Below are 21732 nucleotides of genomic sequence, written 5' to 3' on the forward strand. Positions count from 1 at the left end.
AATTCCTGTTGCTCACTGTGGGGTTCATAACAAAGATCTCCCAGCTTGAACTTCTGGTAGCAATGCCTAGCTATCTTTAACAGCATAATTCTCAAATGCATAACATATTCGAATATTTCTTCATACCTCTTCGACATTAGAAAAACTGTGACTGCTGTACGTACGCAACGTGCTTATATTAGTGCAGGAACCAAAAAATGATAAGAGGTTACCTTGTACTCCGTCTTCATATTCCTCGTACCATGAAAAGACACATCTATTTGCATTTAAAAAAACACTATTATTTTGAAAAACTCCCTCTCCTGCGAGAAAACATTTTTGTCTCATAGAATGGAGATGAATTTTCTAAAATTTCGATGTAGTGCTTGGAGGTACTCTCTTTCTTTAAGCATTCGACCAATGGCCGAGAGGTAAAATCGCTGAACAGTGATAGTTCTGTCCGGGCCTCGAATCACGGCAAACAGGTTGGCTGCATCAGCGTTTTCGTGGTTTTCCTCATGTTTAACGGGTATACCATATAGTTTCTTTAGAAAGTATTCCATGAAAGCATCCCTCTTCTTAGGCAGATAGTCCTCGAGTTCTTTGCCGTAATTAAGTAAACCAAATCAAACCAAACTCACTTTAAGTTTTACAACAGGACCTGCCGAAAGCCATGGCATAGTTGTTCGCAGAGTGACAAATTCCCTTCCATGCTTTGTAGTTGGTATGTGATGATACAGATGATACGCTCCTGTAAGTATTTTCCAGATATACACAATGTCCTATTGTCAGAACAAGGTGAAATATGTTTCATTTGATTAAATGACTTACATACCAGGCCACTAGGATTTGTATTCGTGGCATCATTATAGATAACGGTTTTGCATAAATATTTGTGTGCAAGTTTTTTAGGATCAGATAATCTGTTATGATTACTTTCTGAAGTCACCCTAACTAAAGAGTTATTGTGCGGGCTGGGATCTATGATCACTTTCACAGCATCTTCTTTTAATATATAAGAATCTATTTTAATACTATTTCTAAGCTTTCTCTTTTATCACCTATTGTGTCTGACAGAAGGAGCTTGCTGTGAATTCTACGTGCTATCATAACTTTCAGTATCAGAACTTGGAAAACACCTAGTACATCAGAAGTTGTGAAGAAAATGGACATCAATAATTTGCCGTTGCTGAAAGCCTGAAAAATTTGACATCTTACACTATCAACAAAACAGCACAACACCTATATTTTAATAATGCAAACAATAGGAAAATGCAAGCAGGAAAAAGGAGACTGATATCTATATTTGTTATTTTATTAATACGAGGAAAAAATTCGTAAAAATATTCCAAAATGATAGATATTTTTATTAATTTCATACGACTTATAGGTCAGTTAATCTATTAATACAAAGTAAACTTAATAGTCATTGCACGATAAAAAACGTGCTAGCAAGAGACTCGGAACAAGAATTTCTCATAGTGTAGAGACATTAGGTACTTTTTGGTAGCAGGCAAGATAAAAATGAGCAAACGCCTTCGCCACGAATCGAACCACGGACCTCTGGAATACCGGCCCAGCGTGCAGAACCACTAGACCACGAAGGAACTCTAGGAAAGCAGGAGAAATACTTTATGATAGTTTAAAAAAACCTTTCTTTAATCCGCATTTCATTTTGTTATGCCGTTTTCTCTTGGAAGACCTTTCGTTCGCTTTACTATGCATTATTTGTTTATTTTAAATTACTGTTTTTAAGTTTATTACTGTTTGAAAATGCTATGATAATGTCCTTGCTGTAGATAACTGTTGTGAACTTTTCCTGTTTAGCGTAAGTCTTCCTTAACAAATTAAGCGAAACACTGTTCTGTTGGAAAAGCAACTATTCGTTAGATTCGAAGGGTAAAATAATACAAAACTGATGATTTTAATGTAATGTAACTTCCTTCTTTAACGCATACATACAGAAATAAATTTATAGAATGAAGATTATTGCATGAGTAATTTTGCTGTATGCCCAATGCTGTAATGTATAGAATACTTCTAACCTGCAGGGCGATATTTTCGCAACAACCGAATAACTTGACAGTATCATTTGTATTTAAATTGGGTAATCACCATTTAAGTTGGGTAAGTAAAAATATGGATATTAAAGCATTATTTAACGCAATAGTTTTTATACTCGCTGATTTTGCTAATAAGAAGAGAAATAGTAAAATAAGAGTTGAAGGAGTGCCAAATCTGATAAAATGGAATTCAGTCATCATGTGGCTTTAAGGTTACTGAACATCTAAATAGACTCAGAAAGCTCATCCTGGATTTGGTATTCAATGGCAGAACACGGTTTCTTCATTTACAAAGCAAATGTGAAATTTTCTGAGAAAATCTTCCTCAAAGATATCTATCTTCCTATGTACATATTCTCAATATTTTGTCATAATTAATAATGATAATAATAATTAAAATTTTTCATCGTCCGTTCCAAGTTTGTTCGTCGTTCTGAAGTGTTAATAATCATTTTAAATTTATAATTTTAGAATTCAATTAAAACTTCTAACAATAATAGTGAAGACCATACTAAATACACTCATGTCCATAACTTAAGGATAATTCGGAGTCGCGCGGAAATCGAACTCTAAAGTAAATATATCACCTGTAACATCACTACACACATCTTCAAGAATCATATGTACATTTCAGGAAGTAACCAGATGACACCGATGGTACGTCACAATGACGAGAGTGATATATAAGGAATACAGGCAAAGAAATAAAATTGTTCGCAGACGTTTTATAAGCATTTCAGTGCAATAACCGAATGGTTATGACACAAAGGACGCATTTGGATGATTTTTTACGTGGTAGAATTATCGGCCGTTTGGAATGTGGGAGTACCCAACTGGAAGTATCAGACGAACTTGGAATTGCCCAGAGTGTCATCTCTCGAGGCTTTAGCAACGATTCCAAGATGATGGTAATGTGAGTAGACGTTACAGCACAGGTCGCCCCAGAGTTACAACGCCGAAAGAGGACCGGTATTTGGCAGTTAATGCCAAAAGAAACAGGCGGAGCACAGCCTCAGACCTGTCTCGTCAGCTCTCTTCAGCCACTGGTACGGCAATTTCAAGGCAGACCGTGTACAGACGCTTAGGGCAGATTGGTCTATATGCTCGTAGACCTGTCAGATATGTTCCACTTGCTGCAACTCACTGTCGCCTGCGGTTAGCCTGGAGTAGAGAGCATGCATTGTGGACACCGCAACAGTGGGCTTGTGTGATGTTTTCCGACGAGTCCAGGCTTAGCTTGCAGTCTGATTCTCGCCGGACTTTCATATGGAGAGCTCCAGGTACCCGTTACCACCTAGAAAACATCATTGAACGACACCGCTACTGTGGTGCAGAAGTGCTCGTATGGGGTGGAATTATTCTGGGTTCCAGAACTGACCTGCATGTTCAAATTGTAACCTTGACAAGCCAAATCTATCGGGACGTTATTCTGGAACAACATGTACGTTTGTTTCGGGGCGCCTTGGGCGCACAATTTATGTTTACGGTTGACAACGCCCGTTCTCACCGTGCAAAAATCGTAAGCGAATGCCTTCAATCGGAGGATATCACCCGAATGGACAGGCCAGCATTCTCACCGGACTTGAATCCAGTAGAGCACGTGTGGGACATGCTTGGCCGACAAGTCGCAGCCGGTCAACCTCTTCCTACATGTCTGCCGGAACTTCGGAGAGCATTGCTTTTTGAGTGGTGTAATATCCCTCGAGATCAGATCGATAATTTGATACTCAGCATGCCTAGGCGTTGTACGGACTGTATTCCATCGTCTGGGAGACATACAATGTATTAACAATCATACCAATCATGTAATATTGGTTTTTTGTAAATAGATTTTTTTTTCGTAATTTGCTGCGGGGAGAAAAAATCGCTAATTTTTTTAATAATATCAAACATATAGCATCTTTTTTTTTTTTTTTTTTTTTTTTTTTTTTCCCTTTTTACCTTTTGTTTAATAAATAAGCTTTACAAATAAGTCAAATTTTTTTTGCTTCTAACTCTTCCTTTGCCTGATTTTGCATTATCCTTAATTTATGGACATGAGTGTATTATATATAAATCATGCCTATAAAAATCTTTATGTTATTATAAGGAAAGTATTGCCTTTATTACAAGAAAATCGTTCATATTACGCATTTTAAAATTTTAGAAAATTGCAAAAATTACGAAATCTAATTTTTATATGGCTCTCGTTCATTAGATTATTTAATTAGAAAGTTTATTATACTCATTATGAAAAATAAAATACACAAATTCTGGCAGTATTGACCGAGACATTTTTCAAAAGGTTGAAATCATGTTCAGGAATCGTGCACAAACTGAAGAGCGAAATGTTTGCATTTATACTTAACTAAAAATAAAGTAGCAGGTTAGGAAGATATTTCTGATGGCAGGCGCCAGTAATGGCACATGAGTAGTTCGTAACATTATTTACATAAAATAATAATAAAAAAAAAATCCAGATTAATAAATTTTTGTAATATAATCCGTAATATTGTCTAATATTATTTTATATAATATTAAATATAGTTCCAAAGCATGTTTCAGTAATTACATACTGGGAAAGATTTGCATAACATACATGAGGTAATTTTTATTCTGAATCAATTATCTTTTTTTCTTGCTATAACTAGAATAAAATTTGGAATTGAATATCTGCTTATTTCTTATCATTTAATAGATAAATTGAACAGATTAGATAGAGGGAGTTGAAAGGTTTCCAAAATTATTGGTATTTTCTGGAATTAAATTGATAATTTTTCTTATTTTTGAAATGGAATTGAAGTCAGCAGGAAAAAATTTCGACTAAAGAAAATTTCAGTTTATTAAGAAAATCTTAATTTCGTATTCTGTATTTCGACATTTAATTTGATTTAAAGAAGTTCTACTGTTCTTTGAGACAATTAAGACAATCGATATTACGTAGAATCTTAAATCGACGTGCTTGATAAACTGTAAATGGTTTCCTGATACCAATCTTATCTGTTATTTAATCGTCAAACTCCGTAACCATTTAAGGAATATAACTTGGAAATCTTCGTAACGTAACTGGACGAATAGTGCTTAAATGCTGAAATATGACTATTTTGACGTTACTAATAAGAAACAGGAAACTAATTAAAGTAAAATTGAAAGATTGCGGATGAAATCTGTACATAATATGAGCATAATAAAAATATTTTTCAGGACGATTTTTGGCACATTTATAGCAGTTTGCGTCAGACCAATTCTGTTTCGAAATGCCGGAATGAATAACAATAGCAGCTCGTTTATTTAGTTAACCCTTTATTTCGTTATTAGTTCGCTTATTAATAAAAAACGTCATATCATGAGATTTTTCAGTGGCCATTGCCCTGCTTCACTGATATGAATTTAAGCCCGTAACGAGTCCATCCCGGTCATGAGCTTACATTCAGTCGGAGCCACAACAATGTTAATCTTCTACATTTTAATTTTTTATTTAACTCTTTGGGATTAGTTTGATTTAATTCATGGATATTTCTATTTATTTGGTTAAGTTTTATTTAATTTTATTGTTCAATGTTTATTATTTCCTTTATTTATTTTTGTTTACTTTTCCTGATGGTCTTCCATAGAGCTCCGGAAGTTCCATACGATTCCGGTACTCCGGACGGGCTTAATTTTTGAAATTAGGCTCTGTCCGTTTATCATATGCCTTAGTGATTGGAGTTTCAAAAATATTATCAATGGCAATAATGTGAAGCGATTAGGAGAACAGGTTCTTCTTCGCATCCTTGTCCGTTCTAGTGGATGGACCAGAAATACATTAAACAATAAACAGGCTCAATATTATACAGAATAATGCATCAAATCGGCAACGGCTCTAACAGTTTAGAGGTTAAATAACACAAGTACTGCTGCTAACTGTTTATATAACATTTTGTTCATGACACAGAGCAACACACATTGTAGTTGAAGAAAGCTACCAAACTTAGTACACATATCGTAAATTGTTCTTAAAAATTTTAATTCTCTACCGTGATTTTTTAAACTTGCATTTGATTTGTGAATAATATTTAATTCTGCCTAGCAACGCACTTCTGCTAATGATGGATAATGTTTATTTATTTTTGTGGCCATGTTTATTTATTTTAAGCATCTGAAGCTTCATAATACTGCACATATTATATTCCACAATGAAACATTGTTTTGTTCGATATATATCATAAGTCTGTTAAAGTAAATTCAAAGTATTACTAAATATTACAACATTTGTATAGTGCCGCCCAGACGGTATAGTGGTTAGGGGAGCCTACTGCGGTACCGCAGGGCCTGGGTTCGAATTCTGGAGAAGGCATGGATGTTTGTATATGTATAGTGCCCGTGCAGCATGGGGGCACTCTAAATATGCGGCGATCCCAAAGTCCTCTCCAGAGGTTGGTGGTAGGGGAAGAGACGTGGGAAACTCTAGGACCCGTCCCCCGGGGCGTTCTCCATGAAAATTGGGGGCGGAACTGAACGACTGTCGTACTGTCATCTGTAATGTGCTCAAGGCTCTTGCCAACGACAGGCACAATCTTGCTGTGCTTATCACGATCAATTTCGTGAGCTTGTTCTAATGTTACAGTCTGACAAGTGAGATAAATCACAATGCAAATCACATATTACGTAAATGTATAGTATTATTAAGTACTGATATACTTGTCAGACATTTGTAGCATATAAAGCATGTAATTATATATTTAGCTACCAAACATCTACTAAAACCTGTAGCTGCACGATATTGTTAAATATATGAAACCTGTATTGCATGTAATTGACAAGTAATCTATAGCTGCATAAGATTAAATATATCCTACTGGCTTCATAAAATATTATATATATATATAAAGAAAGAAGAATGTCTGTGTGTTTGTTTGCGATTAACTCAGTCACTACTATAGCTAGCGTCACGAAAACTTTCTACAATTCTTTCCTGGGTCCTGGGAAAGGTCGATGTCCACTTTTTTCCAATAGAAATTAGCTAAATATTAATTAAAAACTCTGAAAATGCTAATTTTCACCCTCATTTTTCCGAATGGCAACAGTCTCGAACGCTGGAGATAATCTGCTTTATTTCGAGAAGTGTTGACACTGCTCGCTTTCAAATCATATAGTTTGCTAATAAAATATTTTTAAGTCTTACAATGAAATAAAAATGGCATTGCTAAACATTAAATACGTTACTCCTGATTACAAAAATTCGTGGAAAGCCATTTCGAATGTTTCCATCTTCGTACGACTTTAAACAGCCGAGATATTAATTAGAAACTCTGAAAACTCTAGTTTTCGCACGCAATTTTCCTAGTGGCAAGAGTCTCGCGCGTTGGAGATAAAAATGCTTTATTTTGAATAGTTTTTCTACTGCTCGCTTTCAAATCGTAGAATTTGTTAATCAAAAATTTGTATGTTTTTTAAAATCTATCTATCTATATATATAAAGAATGTCTGTTTATGTGTTTGTTTGTCCCCATTATTGATTTCTGATCAATTATGATAAATTTTTTGCCGCTTTTAATCGATTAAAATTGAATATAGGTGAAATATTGGATGGAACTTCAGCTTTTACGACCATTTGATTAGAAAGATGAAAATCATTAAAAACCGCGTGCTATTGTTGCTGATGTAATGCGAGAGAATTAATTTATGCTGGGCATTAGAGTTGAATACGCGCATATGTAATACAGCTACAGCCCTTATATCCAGTCAGTGCTGGCTGTACTGTCAAAGATGCTAAGTGGAAAAAAGCAACTTGCAAATAGTTTATAGGATCTAGTTCTCTTAGATAACATAAACTAATATATATCCTACTAATGAACCTGGCGACTTCTCGTACAAGCGTGAAGTAATACCAGCCCAGAAGAAGGGTGAAAATAACCCTTTATTAATATCAACTATGAACAGAAAGACACGTATTTTGTACTTTACAATAACACCGACAACTTGCGGTGGAATCTAAAAATTTGTAACACAATAAACCCAAATAAAAAGATTACTGCTGGTCTAGCACTTTAAGTTACGGCTAGTTTAGATTGACTCGACAAACCTAACAGGCGTGATAGTTATTCAAATGACAAAAAGGCGTATCAGCGTAACATCAAGGTCAGAAACGAAACGTGCGTTGGCTAGCGAAAACACGCTCTGAATAAACTCCAAGATTCATCCCGTTTAAATACTCACTTCACTTTACTTTAAATTTACATCCTGGCAAGGAAATGCGAGGGGAAGTTGATGAGTTCAGGAAAGATAACAAAAGTTTGAATAATACGTAACTTGAACTAAAGGAAACCCTGCAAGTTAATAGTAAATAAATTTACCTTGAATATGGCAATTTCTCTAGATGACAGGGCTAGTTTTATCCTATGCCAAAAACGGTTTCATACACATTTCAAATATTAGCATATTTATATACATATATATGTAATGTTATCTTTCATATCTTCTTGAAATGATTTTAAAAAATGGAATTAACGGAGAAAGTGTTTCTTCCTTAATTTTGATTGGCGTGTATTAGAGTTCATGTCTGACATTGTCGTTATACACGTAAACGCGAGTTAAAAAAAAAAATTGGTTAAAGCAAACAAAATCCAAACAACAATTTTCAAACAATTATTATTAAATAGTCTGAGGTTTATGAACTTTTCTTCTGATTGCATCATTATATCTGTCCCCGACACGAAGAATTAATGAAAATTCCCTCAAGGTTAAACGGGATTTTCTACATGCGGAGAAAGCAGTAACAGGGTTTCCCCATCACTATTCTTCAAATAGTGACAGTCTAGCAGTTATTGTTTTCCCGTTATTAAACATTTTTGATGAAGATCTGAGGAGCTGACGTTCGTGGTGTTAAGAAGTAAGTTGATTAATAGTTTTTGAAATAGATTAATATTCTGGGGCTATTTTTTACAGTTTTGAAGAATGCTTAAAGTAACGCATGAAATCCAAATAAAAAATTAATTAATTATACTAAAATATAAAATTTTGTTTAATTAAAATTGATAGCGCACATTGCATTACGCAAGGAGAAGAAAAAAATAGCTGGAATAACACCTTTTGGTTCTGTAAAATATTTCTTCATGAATTAATGCTTTATTAAGAATTATGCTTTTTCGTTTTGACTGATTATACAATTACACTTTTATATAATTAAGATTCTGGGGAAATCATAGTCTTCTTCGAGCTAATTTTGTCAAATTTATATACATTCCTTTTCCAACAGAAATAATAAAACTTGTAATAAATATGAAACATTTATTGAAGCTAAATGAAGGTGTTTTACGTATTTCCTTAGTATACTTTATTTCCGAGTCAGAAAATTTTAAATTTAGTTTTTATTCATAACTTACTGATTGAAGGCAATCAATCTAATACAAGTTATTTTTATTAAATCTAAAGTACACTGCGGAAAAAAAATGGGACAGTTCTTATATCTCCCGTTCTACTGGGCCGGTTGACGAAATTCAACTTGCGTTTTTCATGTCTCGAAAGCTTAGGATATGTATTAGATTTAAATATAGTATTGCTTTAATATAGGTATTCTGACACAAAATCGGACTTTTTCTGAAATGACATGACGATTTTTTTCCATAGTTCGATTCTACGACTCAAATTATAGCAAACTGCCAAATTTTGTAAAAATCACACAAGTAGGTTTTTAAAAATCAGTTCTCAAAATTTTAGCTCCTCAGTGTTACCTGAATTTGATTTATTGATATCTCTTTTTACTTCCTTGTACGAATTAAAAAGGAAGTATTGTAATCGCGAAAAGTTTCAGGCAGCATATTTCAACGAAAATATCCATTTCTACCGCTATCGAATGCAATTTAACGATGTTTTTGCGTGATATCTGTAGGTAAGGACAAAGGTAATTTCTTTGCAATAATTGTATACTATGTCTTTGTAATTGTATATTCAATACGTAAGTCTAATATTAATGTAAACTTACTATGTAAATGTCTTGGTAGGCTAGCATCCGATGCGGGCCAACTAAAAGCCCAGCGGGGTACAGTAGTGCGGCGGAGCAACACCTGTAAAAGTCACTGACGAAGTTCTGGTGCTCCGTCCACTTTTCCCTGTCCCTGTAGGTAAGGACAGAATAAAATACTCTTTTCCTTCAAAAAAATTATAAAACTGCTTTAAAATAAATTCTGAAGATAATTTTTCGTGATGTCTGTACGAACGTATGTACGTACGTACTTGCGTGCGTACGTACGTATTTCGCATGACTCAAAAACGAGTAGCCTCAGAACGTTGAAATTTTGTCTATAGGACTTCTATAACATGTGGATGTGCACCTCGTATTTTGGTTGCAATCGGCCGCACCAAACGTACATATATCCACTCTGTTACCCGGCTCAGTGATCTCAGTTTCTTTATTCTTATATCTTTGTAAATTGTATATTTTTTGCTTTAAAAATGATTGTATTATGTTGTTTTTATCTTCCGGTTAAGGTTTTTATGCCTTTAGTAAATCTGTATACAATATTTTGAGAATTATTAACAATTTTAAAGTTGTCTAAGTGCCGCTAAGCCTTTTCTATATGGCAGCCATTGATGTTTACATTTGAAACAGAGACTAGTGGATTTGCTGCCAATCTAGAGAAACTTAGCTTCGCAACAACAAAGATAACGCATTCATTTATTATTGCCAATTAAGATAACGCATTCATTTATTATTGCCAATTAAATCATGCTTAATTCTTTCTGGAATTTCTTCGAGGAAAAGGGTGTTTAAGATTTACTTCGTAATTTTTAATATAGATATTTTGAGCTTTTATGCATTTTTGCCTTCTCGCGAAGTGAGAATTGAATTAATTAAATGAGAAATACTCAATCGTCTGTGAAAAACTGTTTCTTTTTTGTTTTGTTTGCTTAATTTCTTTTATACATCATTCTAGCTTTATTATAGTATTTGAATAGAACATGTGGCAACGATTAGATAATTCTGTTCTTTCAATGATATAAATTTTGCGCATTATGAGTTATAATATGAACGAAATATATAAGTTAACTGTTATATAGTCATTGGATTATATAACAGTTAACTTAGTTTTCGTTATATAATTATTATATAAGTTAACTGTCATATAATTATTAATACTGTTAAGTGAATCTAGCGCCAGAGTGTCGCTATGGTAAACAAATACTAGAGTGAATTTTAAAGAATGCATTTATCTTATTGTGGTTTATGCGCTGTCGACGAAGTAGATTTAATTCAATCCAATAAGTTTAAATGAAATGCAAGAAAAAATGCATATAATTTAATATTCCGTACAAGGAAGTGATGTGGTGTACACATCAGATTTTTTTTATTAAACTTACTTGATTCCTTCTTCCAGAATTCGAAATTTAGGCTTAATACAAATATAATTCGCACATTTTTTTCTTATTTATTTTAAAAATTTGTATTTTTAAATATTTTTCATAAATTTTTGGAAAAATATTTTGAATGATAAACTATAAAACTTTTAACATCATCTTAAAGTAGATGTATTTCTAAGCATATTTGCCAAAACTTAGACTTTGTTATTCAAAATTTCTTAAGATATACGCGAATTTACGTTTGGCGGGTTTTGAAATATGGCGTATTTAATATAAGCGATAATAACGAAAATGTGGTTTACACACTTTGTTCAAATTATTTGAAAGAATGAACGATGGACCTTTTTTCCTCTTGTGCATCAATGAAAAATAAGGAAAGTAAGTAGGTTACCATAAACTAAGAAATTCACCAAGTAAATTATTCTTGGCGCAAACTGAAAAAAAATATGCCAAGATAAATTTTTAAATTTCTCCGTAACTTGCTCACCAAAAGTTACAAAATATGATATCTAGGCAAAATTTGAGTCGTAGAATCGAAATATGGAAAAAAAAACTGATAGGTTATTTCAGAAAAAGTCCGATTTTGCGTCAAAATACCTATGTTAGAATAGTGCTAGATATAAATCTAATATATATCCTAAGTCAAGACAGGAAAAAAGCAATTTAAATTTCGTTAATCGGCTATCGAGAGATGCAGACCTGTCCCCCTCTTTTTTTAATTTTTGCGCGGTGTACATGAACTTCTTAATTCAGCAGATTGCAGCATTTGCTTTTTATTGCAAATATGCCTTAGAAGCTTCTCAGTAACAGAAGTTGTAATGTGGCTTCTTTTGATGGAAAACGAACCAGAACATTTTAAAAATTATATGAGCAAAAATAATTAAAAAAGGTGTGATCTATTCTGAATACACACTGCTGGTCATTAAAATTACAACACCATGAACGGAAGGAAATGCAAAAAATATATTTATTGTGCGTAAACAGTATGGCACGAAGACAAAATGATTAAATTTGTAAGCAGTTTGGGGGTTTACAGGTATTTGAAACTAGTAGAAACAGCTGCAAACCCCTGGCAGCTAAAATGGCCCTTACCCAGTTAGGCAAGGAGTTGAGCTCGGCTTGGATGACAGAAACGGGCAAATGCTGCTTCAAGTCTATGCCACTCTTCATCAATCGTATTAGCTGGAGAGGGGTGGCGGGCAAGTCTCTCAGCAACATATGAACAGATGTTTTCAATAGGTGAAAGGTCTCGAGACCGTGCAGACCAGGGCACCAGTCGAATACCCTGTGTATCGAGGAAGGTCAGAACACAACTTGCAACATTTGGTCTTGCATTATCTTGTTGGAAGATGGCGTTTAGCAGGCCTCGAAGATAGCGTACAACCACTGGATGTGATGTCTGAAATTTACCAATCTGAGTTCAAATTACCATCAAACCAAAATAGAGATGTGCGTGTCATCTACCCAGTGGCTACCAAAAGCATCACACCATCTAAAGGGCCCTATGCCGACATCGAATGCAAGCAGGCGACGTGTGATCTCCTGGGAGCCTCCAGACACGTATACGGCCATCAGAATACTACACGCAGAACCGGAATTCGTCTGAAAACACAACATTGTGCCACTCCAGCTTCCAACTTTGTCGTTCGACGCACCAGAGTCGCTGTCTCTCTCTATGCTGCATTGTCAAGTCGAAGCAATGATCGCCGTGCTGATAGTCGACGCTGCTATAAAAGTCAACACTTTGTACGAGCGGATACTGGGCGTACTAGAAACATGCTCATTTCCTGATTAATGGTTCGTGATATGGTTATATGGTTTTTCAGTGCTGACCTCACAATATGTCTGTCGTCTCCCGCGTTAGTCAGGAGAGGGCGTTAAGATGCTGCATGGTCTTTAATATGACCCTCAGCAAGCCATTGGTTGCACATTCGCATGACTGTTTGGATGTCGATCAGTGTGACGGGCGATATCACAGAACGATAATCTACACTGTCGGTAAGCAACAATCCTTCCTCTATCGAGTTCTGACACTTCCTGGTAAGCATTTGTTCTTCTTATTCGAGGAATAACACGATATTCGGATCACACTTTGATTATAGAGTCAACCATTAGAAATTATTCTCTGTACACTGTTCTAGCAACCGGTTCTGAGGAGACTTTCCCTAAATAGCATTTAAATATTTTCAGAATGCTACAAGAAGCTGTCTCAAACACGCAATAGGGTTAATGTTACACACAATGATCTGAGTGATTAAGATAATATCACAGAAATTAAAATGAAAAATGCCGATGTTGAAGATTCTTCTTTTGATGTTGAAAAATTATTTTAAAATCGTAACGCATGGAAAGGGTATTTCTTCCCACAACAGATGCAAAAGCTAGGACACCTGTCATTAATGAATTTTTAATCACACAAACTGTATAATCGAATCTTTTTTGGAGATAAATATGGATAACTTTTCCTGAAATCTGCACCACTCCAAGCAAAAAATTGCAGATCATATTTGTATTCAAGTTAAAAAAAATTCTTAATATCTTTTCTTTCACTTTTTATAGATAAAACAGTTATTCATAAATTTAAATTTATATTTTTAAAGGAGATTCTTAAGGAGGGAAAAATTTGAGCCATGACCTTTAACATCAAGTAATTTATCGTGTAAAATTATTAATAATAAATGGTGAAACTGAAAAATAATGGAATGCACATAATAATAATTATAATAAACCCTTGCGTGATTATTTTCAAAACTAGAGCTATTATTCACAGCATTTGGTAAATGCGGCAAAGCTGATTAATTCGTTTTTTTTTTTTTGTTTTTTTTTTTTTTTGTTTTTTTTTTGTTTGTTTTATCAGTAAATTTTTATCAGTTGATTTTTCTTTTCGAATCGGATATAATAAATCAAACTTTCAGTCCTGTGACATTCGTTACAACAAGCTTTGAGTGGGTTGAAATGGAGGAAAATTTAAAGTCTCTAGCACTTAAAATGTTATCGAATGAATTCTTTGCTGTCCAGCATTACATTTACATCCAAGTTCTTCCATATGAACTTTTATAAAGTACTGTAAACATATAAAAATAAAAATGTAGAAGTATTAAAATTTAATTCAGGAAAGAACAAGAAACCCTAACGAATCTTCTCCTTTTTCCTCAATTTGTAAACATCCACTGTTTTTTACTTTTTTGAACGAAGAAAAGGAAGTATTGAAATGACGAAAAATTCCGGGTAACATATTTCACCGAAAATATCTACTTTGACCGCTATCGAATGCAATTTAACGATGTTTTTGCATGACATCTGTACGTAAGGACAGAATAAAGGACTCTTTTTTCCCAAAAGAATTATAAACTTAATTTAAAATGGATTCAGAAGAGATTTTTTACGTACGTACGTATGTATCTCACATAAACAAATCTCAAAAACGAATAGCTTCAGAATGTCGAATTTTTGTATGTGGGACTGCTACAACATGTATATGTGCACCTCCGTTTTTGGTTGTAATCGGCCGTTCCAAAAGTTTATACATATATCCCCTCTGTTACTCGACTCAGTGAGCTCAGTTTCTTTGTTCTTATACGTTTGTAAATTGTGCATTTTTTGCTTTAAAAATAGTTGAATCATGTTGTTCTTATCTTCCGGTTAAGGTTTTTATGCCTTTAGTTAACCTGCACATTATAGTTGTAGAATTATAAACAATTTAAAAGTGGTTTAAGTGCGGCTAAGCCTCATTTTCTTACCGTAAAAGCCATATTTGTTTACATTTCAAACTTAGCAGAATAGTGGATTTTTTGCCAATATGGAGAAACTAAGCTTCGCAACAACAAGGTAACATCTTCTTTTATTATTGCGAATTAAATTATGCTTAATCCAGTCTGGAATTATCATTTAAGTTATTAAATTGTCTCAAGTCAGAGTTTCTACGCCTTCAGTGTCTTTTTGCCAAGTGAGACCAAAAGTAACCTTTCAATTTTGTGCACCGAAAAATCTGCTTTCTTGCCCTTTGGTTCCTTTAGAATTGCTTGTTTTCGCGTAGAAACTGTAATTTTAATCGTCCCTCCCCCCCAAAAAAAAGTTTTAACTGTAATTGGTGATTTATGATTTTCTATATCTTTCAGTTTTTAATATAGATATTTTTAGTTTTCATGTATTTTTGCCTTGTTGCGAAGTGAGAACTGAATTAATTGAATGAGAAATAAATCTCTAATGAAATTCGAGAAAATAAGTTTTAATGAAATGCAGGAAAAAATGCGTATAATTTAATATTCCGTAAAAGGAAATCATGAGGTGTACACATCAGATTTTTTTTTTCTTGCATCGCAGGCTGTATGGAAATGAGATATTTTAAAAATTGAAGTTTGACTAAATATATACATCCGTTTATAAAAAGTATGAAAGCTTTCATATTTTATATTACGCTCAAAGAGGCATTTGTTTAACGTTTTGTGTGTTACCTTTGTTTATTAAATGTCATGTTCTTCGCACTTAAATTATAAAATTCAATTCAATAGCAATATCACAAAATATTTAAAAACAGGAAGTTTTAGAATTTCGAATACACAGTCTCGCGCTCTGGAGATAAAAATGTTTATTCTTCGTACAGTGTTGTTAGTACTCGCTTTGGAGTCGTTGAGTTTGTTAATTAAATATTCATTAAAATTTTACAGAATAATTAATACAATATAAAAGAAATATAATTTAGACTACGAAATGCTTGCTTTCGAGTGGAGGACTACGTTATTCAGAATTTGATGTTTTTAGGTTCCGTTGTTTTTAAATATTCACGCATTCATGCAGATTCTTTATTATTTAGTTTCTTTAAATATAATACATGGAGATAATATTTGGTGGCAACAGTTTGAAAAGTGAAACAACGCACACAGTGAAATGACGCAAAATGCCGTTTTTGAGACTAATAGCTCTTTGGGTCTAACGCCCGTTTGGGCTAAAAAAAATTCTTAGAAAAACAATACTTAAATTATTGTTAATACAAACAATCAAAGAATTCGAAAAGGAAAAGTTATAAGGTATTTCTTCCACCTTCCTAGCATGCCTTCGTGGTGTAGTGGTTCTGCACGCTGGGCCTGTATTCCAGAGGTCCGCGGTTCGATTCCCGGCGGGGGCGTTGCTAATTTTTCATCTTGCCTGCTCCCAAAAAATAACCTAATGTCTCTACAAAGTGTCAAGAATGCCTGCTACCATCATATAAACTGAGACTATGAGACTGCAATAAATATTTATTATTACCTGAGAATATACACTGCTGGCCATTAAAATTACAACACCAGAAAGGGATGATCTGACGAACGTCAAAATCACATGAAAAGAAAAAGAGAATAGGATATGCAAAATGATTAGTATTGCAACGCATTTAGAAGACACAGAAGGGAGAAACGACATATGAAGCACTGCGTGAAAGATAAGTTGTTTAGTGGAATTTCTCATCCGGAAAGAGTTTTGTCAAGACTAAGCACTAGCATTTCGTCAAGAAGCGAAACATAAAAATCTACATCCTAGTCGCTTTTTTCCAAAATCAGGAGCCATTTTATGTTTCCGATTATGCGTTCGTCTACAGGCTGAATTAGCATGCAAGAAAACATTCTTAATCCGTTCTAAGTTTTCGACATCTGTACGTGCAGTGCAACTGTCAATCGAGAACAGACGCTTTGATTTTCTGACTGAAAGGTCTTCATCCCACTTTCTTAAATCTTCTTCAATCGGCTCCAAAGTCATCCATGCCTTACGATTGACTTTATCGAAAACAAAGAGAATTATACCTGTTCATTTAAGAATGTTGGGTTTTGAGAGATTTTTCCAGTCACTTAAAACCTAAGATTCCATTCAGATTGGCTTACACAAGAACTGCAATTTGCAATTTTGATAATATATAGCATGCGAATTTTTGGTCTTGAAATTTTAATTTTTCTTTTCGCAAGAGACATCATTCCATTTCTTTTTTCTCGTTTCTTCACATCAAATTTGAAACACTTACTGGCTCTTCTATGTAGCTGCGTTTCTAAACGTATCCAATCAGCCATTTGAGTGCAAAAAGGCAACCATTTGAGCAAAATCCCCCGACAAAATCGCAAAGAGTTTGGGAAACTCAATAGCATTTGTTTAAAACATTTCTCCAAACAATGGAAGATACTGGCTTCTGTGAAGGATGAATTATTTCCGTAATGCTACTTCAACATTTCAATGATCAGCTTTTCTTAACTTTTCTATGTAACCTAAATTTTTTAATAAAAATTATCGAATCGAGAAAGTTCCCATATGGAACCAAAGGCAAAAGGATATTCTTGGCAAATACCAACTTGGTTACCAACATTCTCCTTATATCGAACAATGGTTTGAAGATAACGTTTTACAGTTCTCCATATGGTCGAATTTTTGACACAGAAAAGTTTTCTAAGTGGAAAGAGCTAGGTCAAAGAATATGTAAAGTTCCTTTCATCTTGAATAGTTGGAAAAGAAGATTATTTCACCCCTAAAATCTGTCCTAATACTATAATATCTAACGAGAACGCCTGCATTTTCCCGGATGTACATGACTGCAAAGCAGAAGTAACATACCATGATAAAGAATATCCTAAATCATTCAGAAGAAAGACCTAAATACGGAACACTTCCCATTCAGAAAATGGAAATTAAACAATGTTCTAAATATTGGTACAAAAGAAACCAATAAGGATAAAGTATATTCCATTCCGTAAAATTCAAATACCCACTCGCCACTCCAAACAAATCTACTGCAATACTATGGCAAACGTTCACGACGAAGATTTGCTACCAATGTTTTAAAGGTATTACCTAACTTTCTTCTTTTGCTAAACTATGAAAAAGCAGTGAAATTCGATTATTACAGCCAAAACCAACACCAAAAGCGATGGTTTTTCGAGTTATTTGGATAATTATACCACGTGTGCTAACCCTTTGATTAGGGTGACAGGTGACAGGTGACAGGTGACGGAGGACGGGGACGCCTGGCGTCTAACAGAGGTAAACAGGCATATGTCCCACACCCTCCCCTATCCAGCCGCAACAACTCCCTGTGGCCACATAAGGACGCACCGGAAGTTTATCGATACTTCAATATAAATTACTACTTACTCATAAATTACTGCCTACTGATAACAAATAAATTCTGCTTTTTCGTAAATTATCGCATACACATAAGTTACTGCTTGTGCTTGTACCTGAATTACTGCTTACACATAAATTACTGCTTACACATGAAATACTGCTTACTTTGATTTTGATTAGGGTGCAAAGATAAGCATTTGCATAAACTTGCACATATGGACGCCCACCCAGATTTACATAGTAATGCTTTTTCGTCTTCATGGTCAGTGGCGTAAATAAGGGTATGCAAGGAATGCCGTCGCATACGCGCCCGAAGGCTTAGGGTATCTTGAATGTCCTGCTGAACTACATTTATAAATTTAAAAAGAAAAGGATATATATAATAGAATCCGTTTTCTTTTAAGTTTTTAAGGGCCCCCTACCTGTCTTATATATATATATATATATATATATATATATATATATATATAAAAGATGAACGTGGTACTCAGTAAATAAACTTAACACATAAAAATGAAATAAAATAATTAAAACACACACGAAGAAAATCGTTAGTCATCTGTCATCTTACTAAAACTGAATATTGATATAATGAACTTTAAATATATATATATATATATATATATATAAATGTATGCCAACACTTAACATTGCATTGGAAAACATATGCTGCTATTCAGCGTTTAAAAATTTTGCGCTTGTGATGTTGAGCTGTATGTGGCATAAGTGCGAAGAAATCGATGGTTAATAATAAAGCTAAAAAAGACAGAAAAAAATTCAGGCTGACAGGAATGAGTGCGATAGCAGACTGTTGAATTGTGTGCTCAGAGAGAGCGTAAAAAACCTCAGCAAAGCCTTTTGGGTAGCCGTTAAAATCTAAAAACCCTTCAGATTTTTCCTTTCCCCTCCTTTTTTTCGAGTACTGAAAATTTTTGGGTAGCTCCAAGAAAATATTTTGCATACAGGAGTTCTAGTTACGCTACTGTTCCAGTTCCTAAGAATTCTAGTTACGCTACTGTTCACAAAGAACAAATAGTTGACAGCAAACACCCTTCCAGCATGGGTGCAGCTGCCAACAGGGACGTCTTCTCAGAAGCATAAAAAATAGAGGGTTATTAGAAAAAGAAATAGTACAACTTTTTAAATTACATTACTTTATGTAATTTGTGTCGTTAAATGTCTTACATATTCATTGATAATTTTTAGAATTGCAAAAATGCTAGATATTATATTTCAAAACTGGCAAAAGAAGTTTGATTTTATTTATCATAAAATTCCTACTTACGATTTTTCTCATTTAAATGTTACAAATTTGTGGTTAACTGACAGCTTTTACATTTTCAGCAAAACTTGTGCAATGCATTTTCTTACTGTATATGGCAAAATAAACTTGATCTGAAAAATAAATATAATATTGAAGTATTACTGTCCAATTTAGGGTAGAACAGCTTGAGGAAAAAAAAATGGAGTTTACGCACTGATATTGCCATTGCCTCAAATCTTACGTAATACACGAAGTCTTTCTTTGTGATATTTATTGAAGTTTATATTGCTAAAAAAGAATATAATGGGAGTGAATGGTATTTGCTTTTTTCTGCACAGTTCTTGGTTACTTTTATATGACTTTTATTTTTACCAAAAATCAATCTTCTTAGGGAAATCAGATTCTTAAATGCTTAAAGAGTATATTCTTTTGTTTAAGATAATTCATTTATTTTCCAGAAGACTTCAAAGTACCCTTCTGCGAAGATATCTATATTCTTTGCTACCTGAGAACGAAAACGTTTGATGCCAAGAAAGCTGCTGAACTTTTCTACCGGGGTGCATAGTTCGTTGATTCACATCGGAAATTTTTTGAGAGACTAGACTGGTCTGCAGTAGTGCGACGATTTCTTCAAGCTAATGTAATAGGCTTTCTTCCTTACAGAGACAGCAAAGGCAGTGCCCTCCTCTACCTCAAAGCTGGTAAAGTCTATTAGTAGCACTCTCAAAATTTCGGCAGTATATTGTTGTAACTTATCTCATTTGTCTGTCCTACTCCGAAATATTCATGAATTTTAGTATGGCAAAAGACGCAAGATTGCATCGATCGTTGGCATGGACTTAAAGTACGATAACAGTACGACTTTGCTCAGTTTCACCCCAATTTTGATGGAGCACTTCGCGGTACAGATCCGAATGTCTCTCATACCTTTTTCTTTACCATCAAAACACTCGAAAATATTTTTGACTCACCGTACATTTTGAGTAACATCATATTGCACAGACAATATATTTACGAAAGTATATGTTTTTTTCATTATTCGATCCCGAACCAAACAAAAACTACAGTAGCCAAAAGTATTAATCACAGTACCGACTGGGACGGCTAGTGAGTATGTATTCAGTATGATGGCTATCGGAGGATTCGATTTATTGCTTTTGCAAAGGCCGATTTTATTCATACTCAAGGGCAGGTGTCTAGAAAGATGATAGTTCATTAATGAAATTTCGTAATCAGATTACGAAACTTATATGTTAATTGGCATATTTAAACACTGTTTCATCATATTTTGAAAAATTTATTAAACTTTTTCGAAGTAGGAAACATACAATTCCTCCTAAGGATTTGTATTCCGAATCTTCTGATCGCCAAATCTGGTTGTGTTATCACGTGCATCACATGAACATACAGAGGGTAAGGCAAAAGCTACTTCCACCACCACCACCAATTTAAAGGGTGACTGTAGAGGGAGGAGATCCGATTGCCAAATGAAGATGGTAATGAATATGTTCATTTATTTTTTTATCTGGACCAGCATGTAAATATGTTTTTTTTTAGGCTTTTCGAAGAATAGAACACGAAAAATCATCTATGAGTTATTCAAATTTCAAAATTTACGTTTCAAGTCAATAGAAAGATTGCCCTTTGTTTGTTTAGTTGATTTGCTACTTTATGATTACAAGCATAACTAATGCTTTCTTTGCTTTTTTTTTTCGCCTACAGTTATTATTTTCTTTCTAAAAAGTATTTTAGGATTCCTTTTTATAATTTTTTGAAAATTTAATCAGTTTATTCAAAAGGGAAGATTTTGATTGTTTAAACCTTAAAATATGGGATACAAAATTTGCATTTCCGCCTCCTACACCCTGGTATTGGAGAAGAAACCCTCAGTTATTTGTAATGCCTTTAGTTAGTGTTTACGTTACCTTAAAATTAAGAAATTCTTCCCCTTCTTGATCCAGGGTGGACAAAGAACTCTGAAAACAGTGTCTCACAGGTACAGTTATAAAGTATTTCTCCCGCCTT

The 21732-nt window shown here is 34.0% G+C and overlaps 2 protein-coding genes across 3 annotated transcripts in view; both read left to right on the forward strand.

Moving 5' to 3' along the window:
• The window catches only part of LOC118205619 (uncharacterized), a 73510-nt gene extending 53119 nt beyond the window's left edge, over nt 1-20391 (forward strand). Inside the window, exons 2-3 of one of the 2 annotated variants that reach the window (XM_085823571.1) lie at nt 10004-10123; nt 20166-20391. The gene's annotated coding sequence lies outside the window, so the exon portion shown is untranslated. The remainder of the gene's footprint in view (nt 1-10003; nt 10124-20165) is intronic. The other variant, XM_085823570.1, reaches the window with a different exon arrangement.
• LOC118205620 (clavesin-1-like) overlaps nt 1-21732 on the forward strand; it is a 61137-nt gene that overhangs the window by 18373 nt on the left and 21032 nt on the right. Inside the window, exon 2 of the mRNA XM_035377911.2 lies at nt 20273-20408. Coding sequence (XP_035233802.1) covers nt 20273-20408 — 136 coding nt within the window. The remainder of the gene's footprint in view (nt 1-20272; nt 20409-21732) is intronic.

The sequence above is a fragment of the Stegodyphus dumicola genome, chromosome 9 (genome assembly GCF_044657685.1).
Source record: "Stegodyphus dumicola isolate Sdum_Otavi_A_Nest chromosome 9, ASM4465768v1".
In the NCBI taxonomy this organism is placed as follows: Eukaryota; Metazoa; Arthropoda; class Arachnida; order Araneae; family Eresidae; genus Stegodyphus; species Stegodyphus dumicola.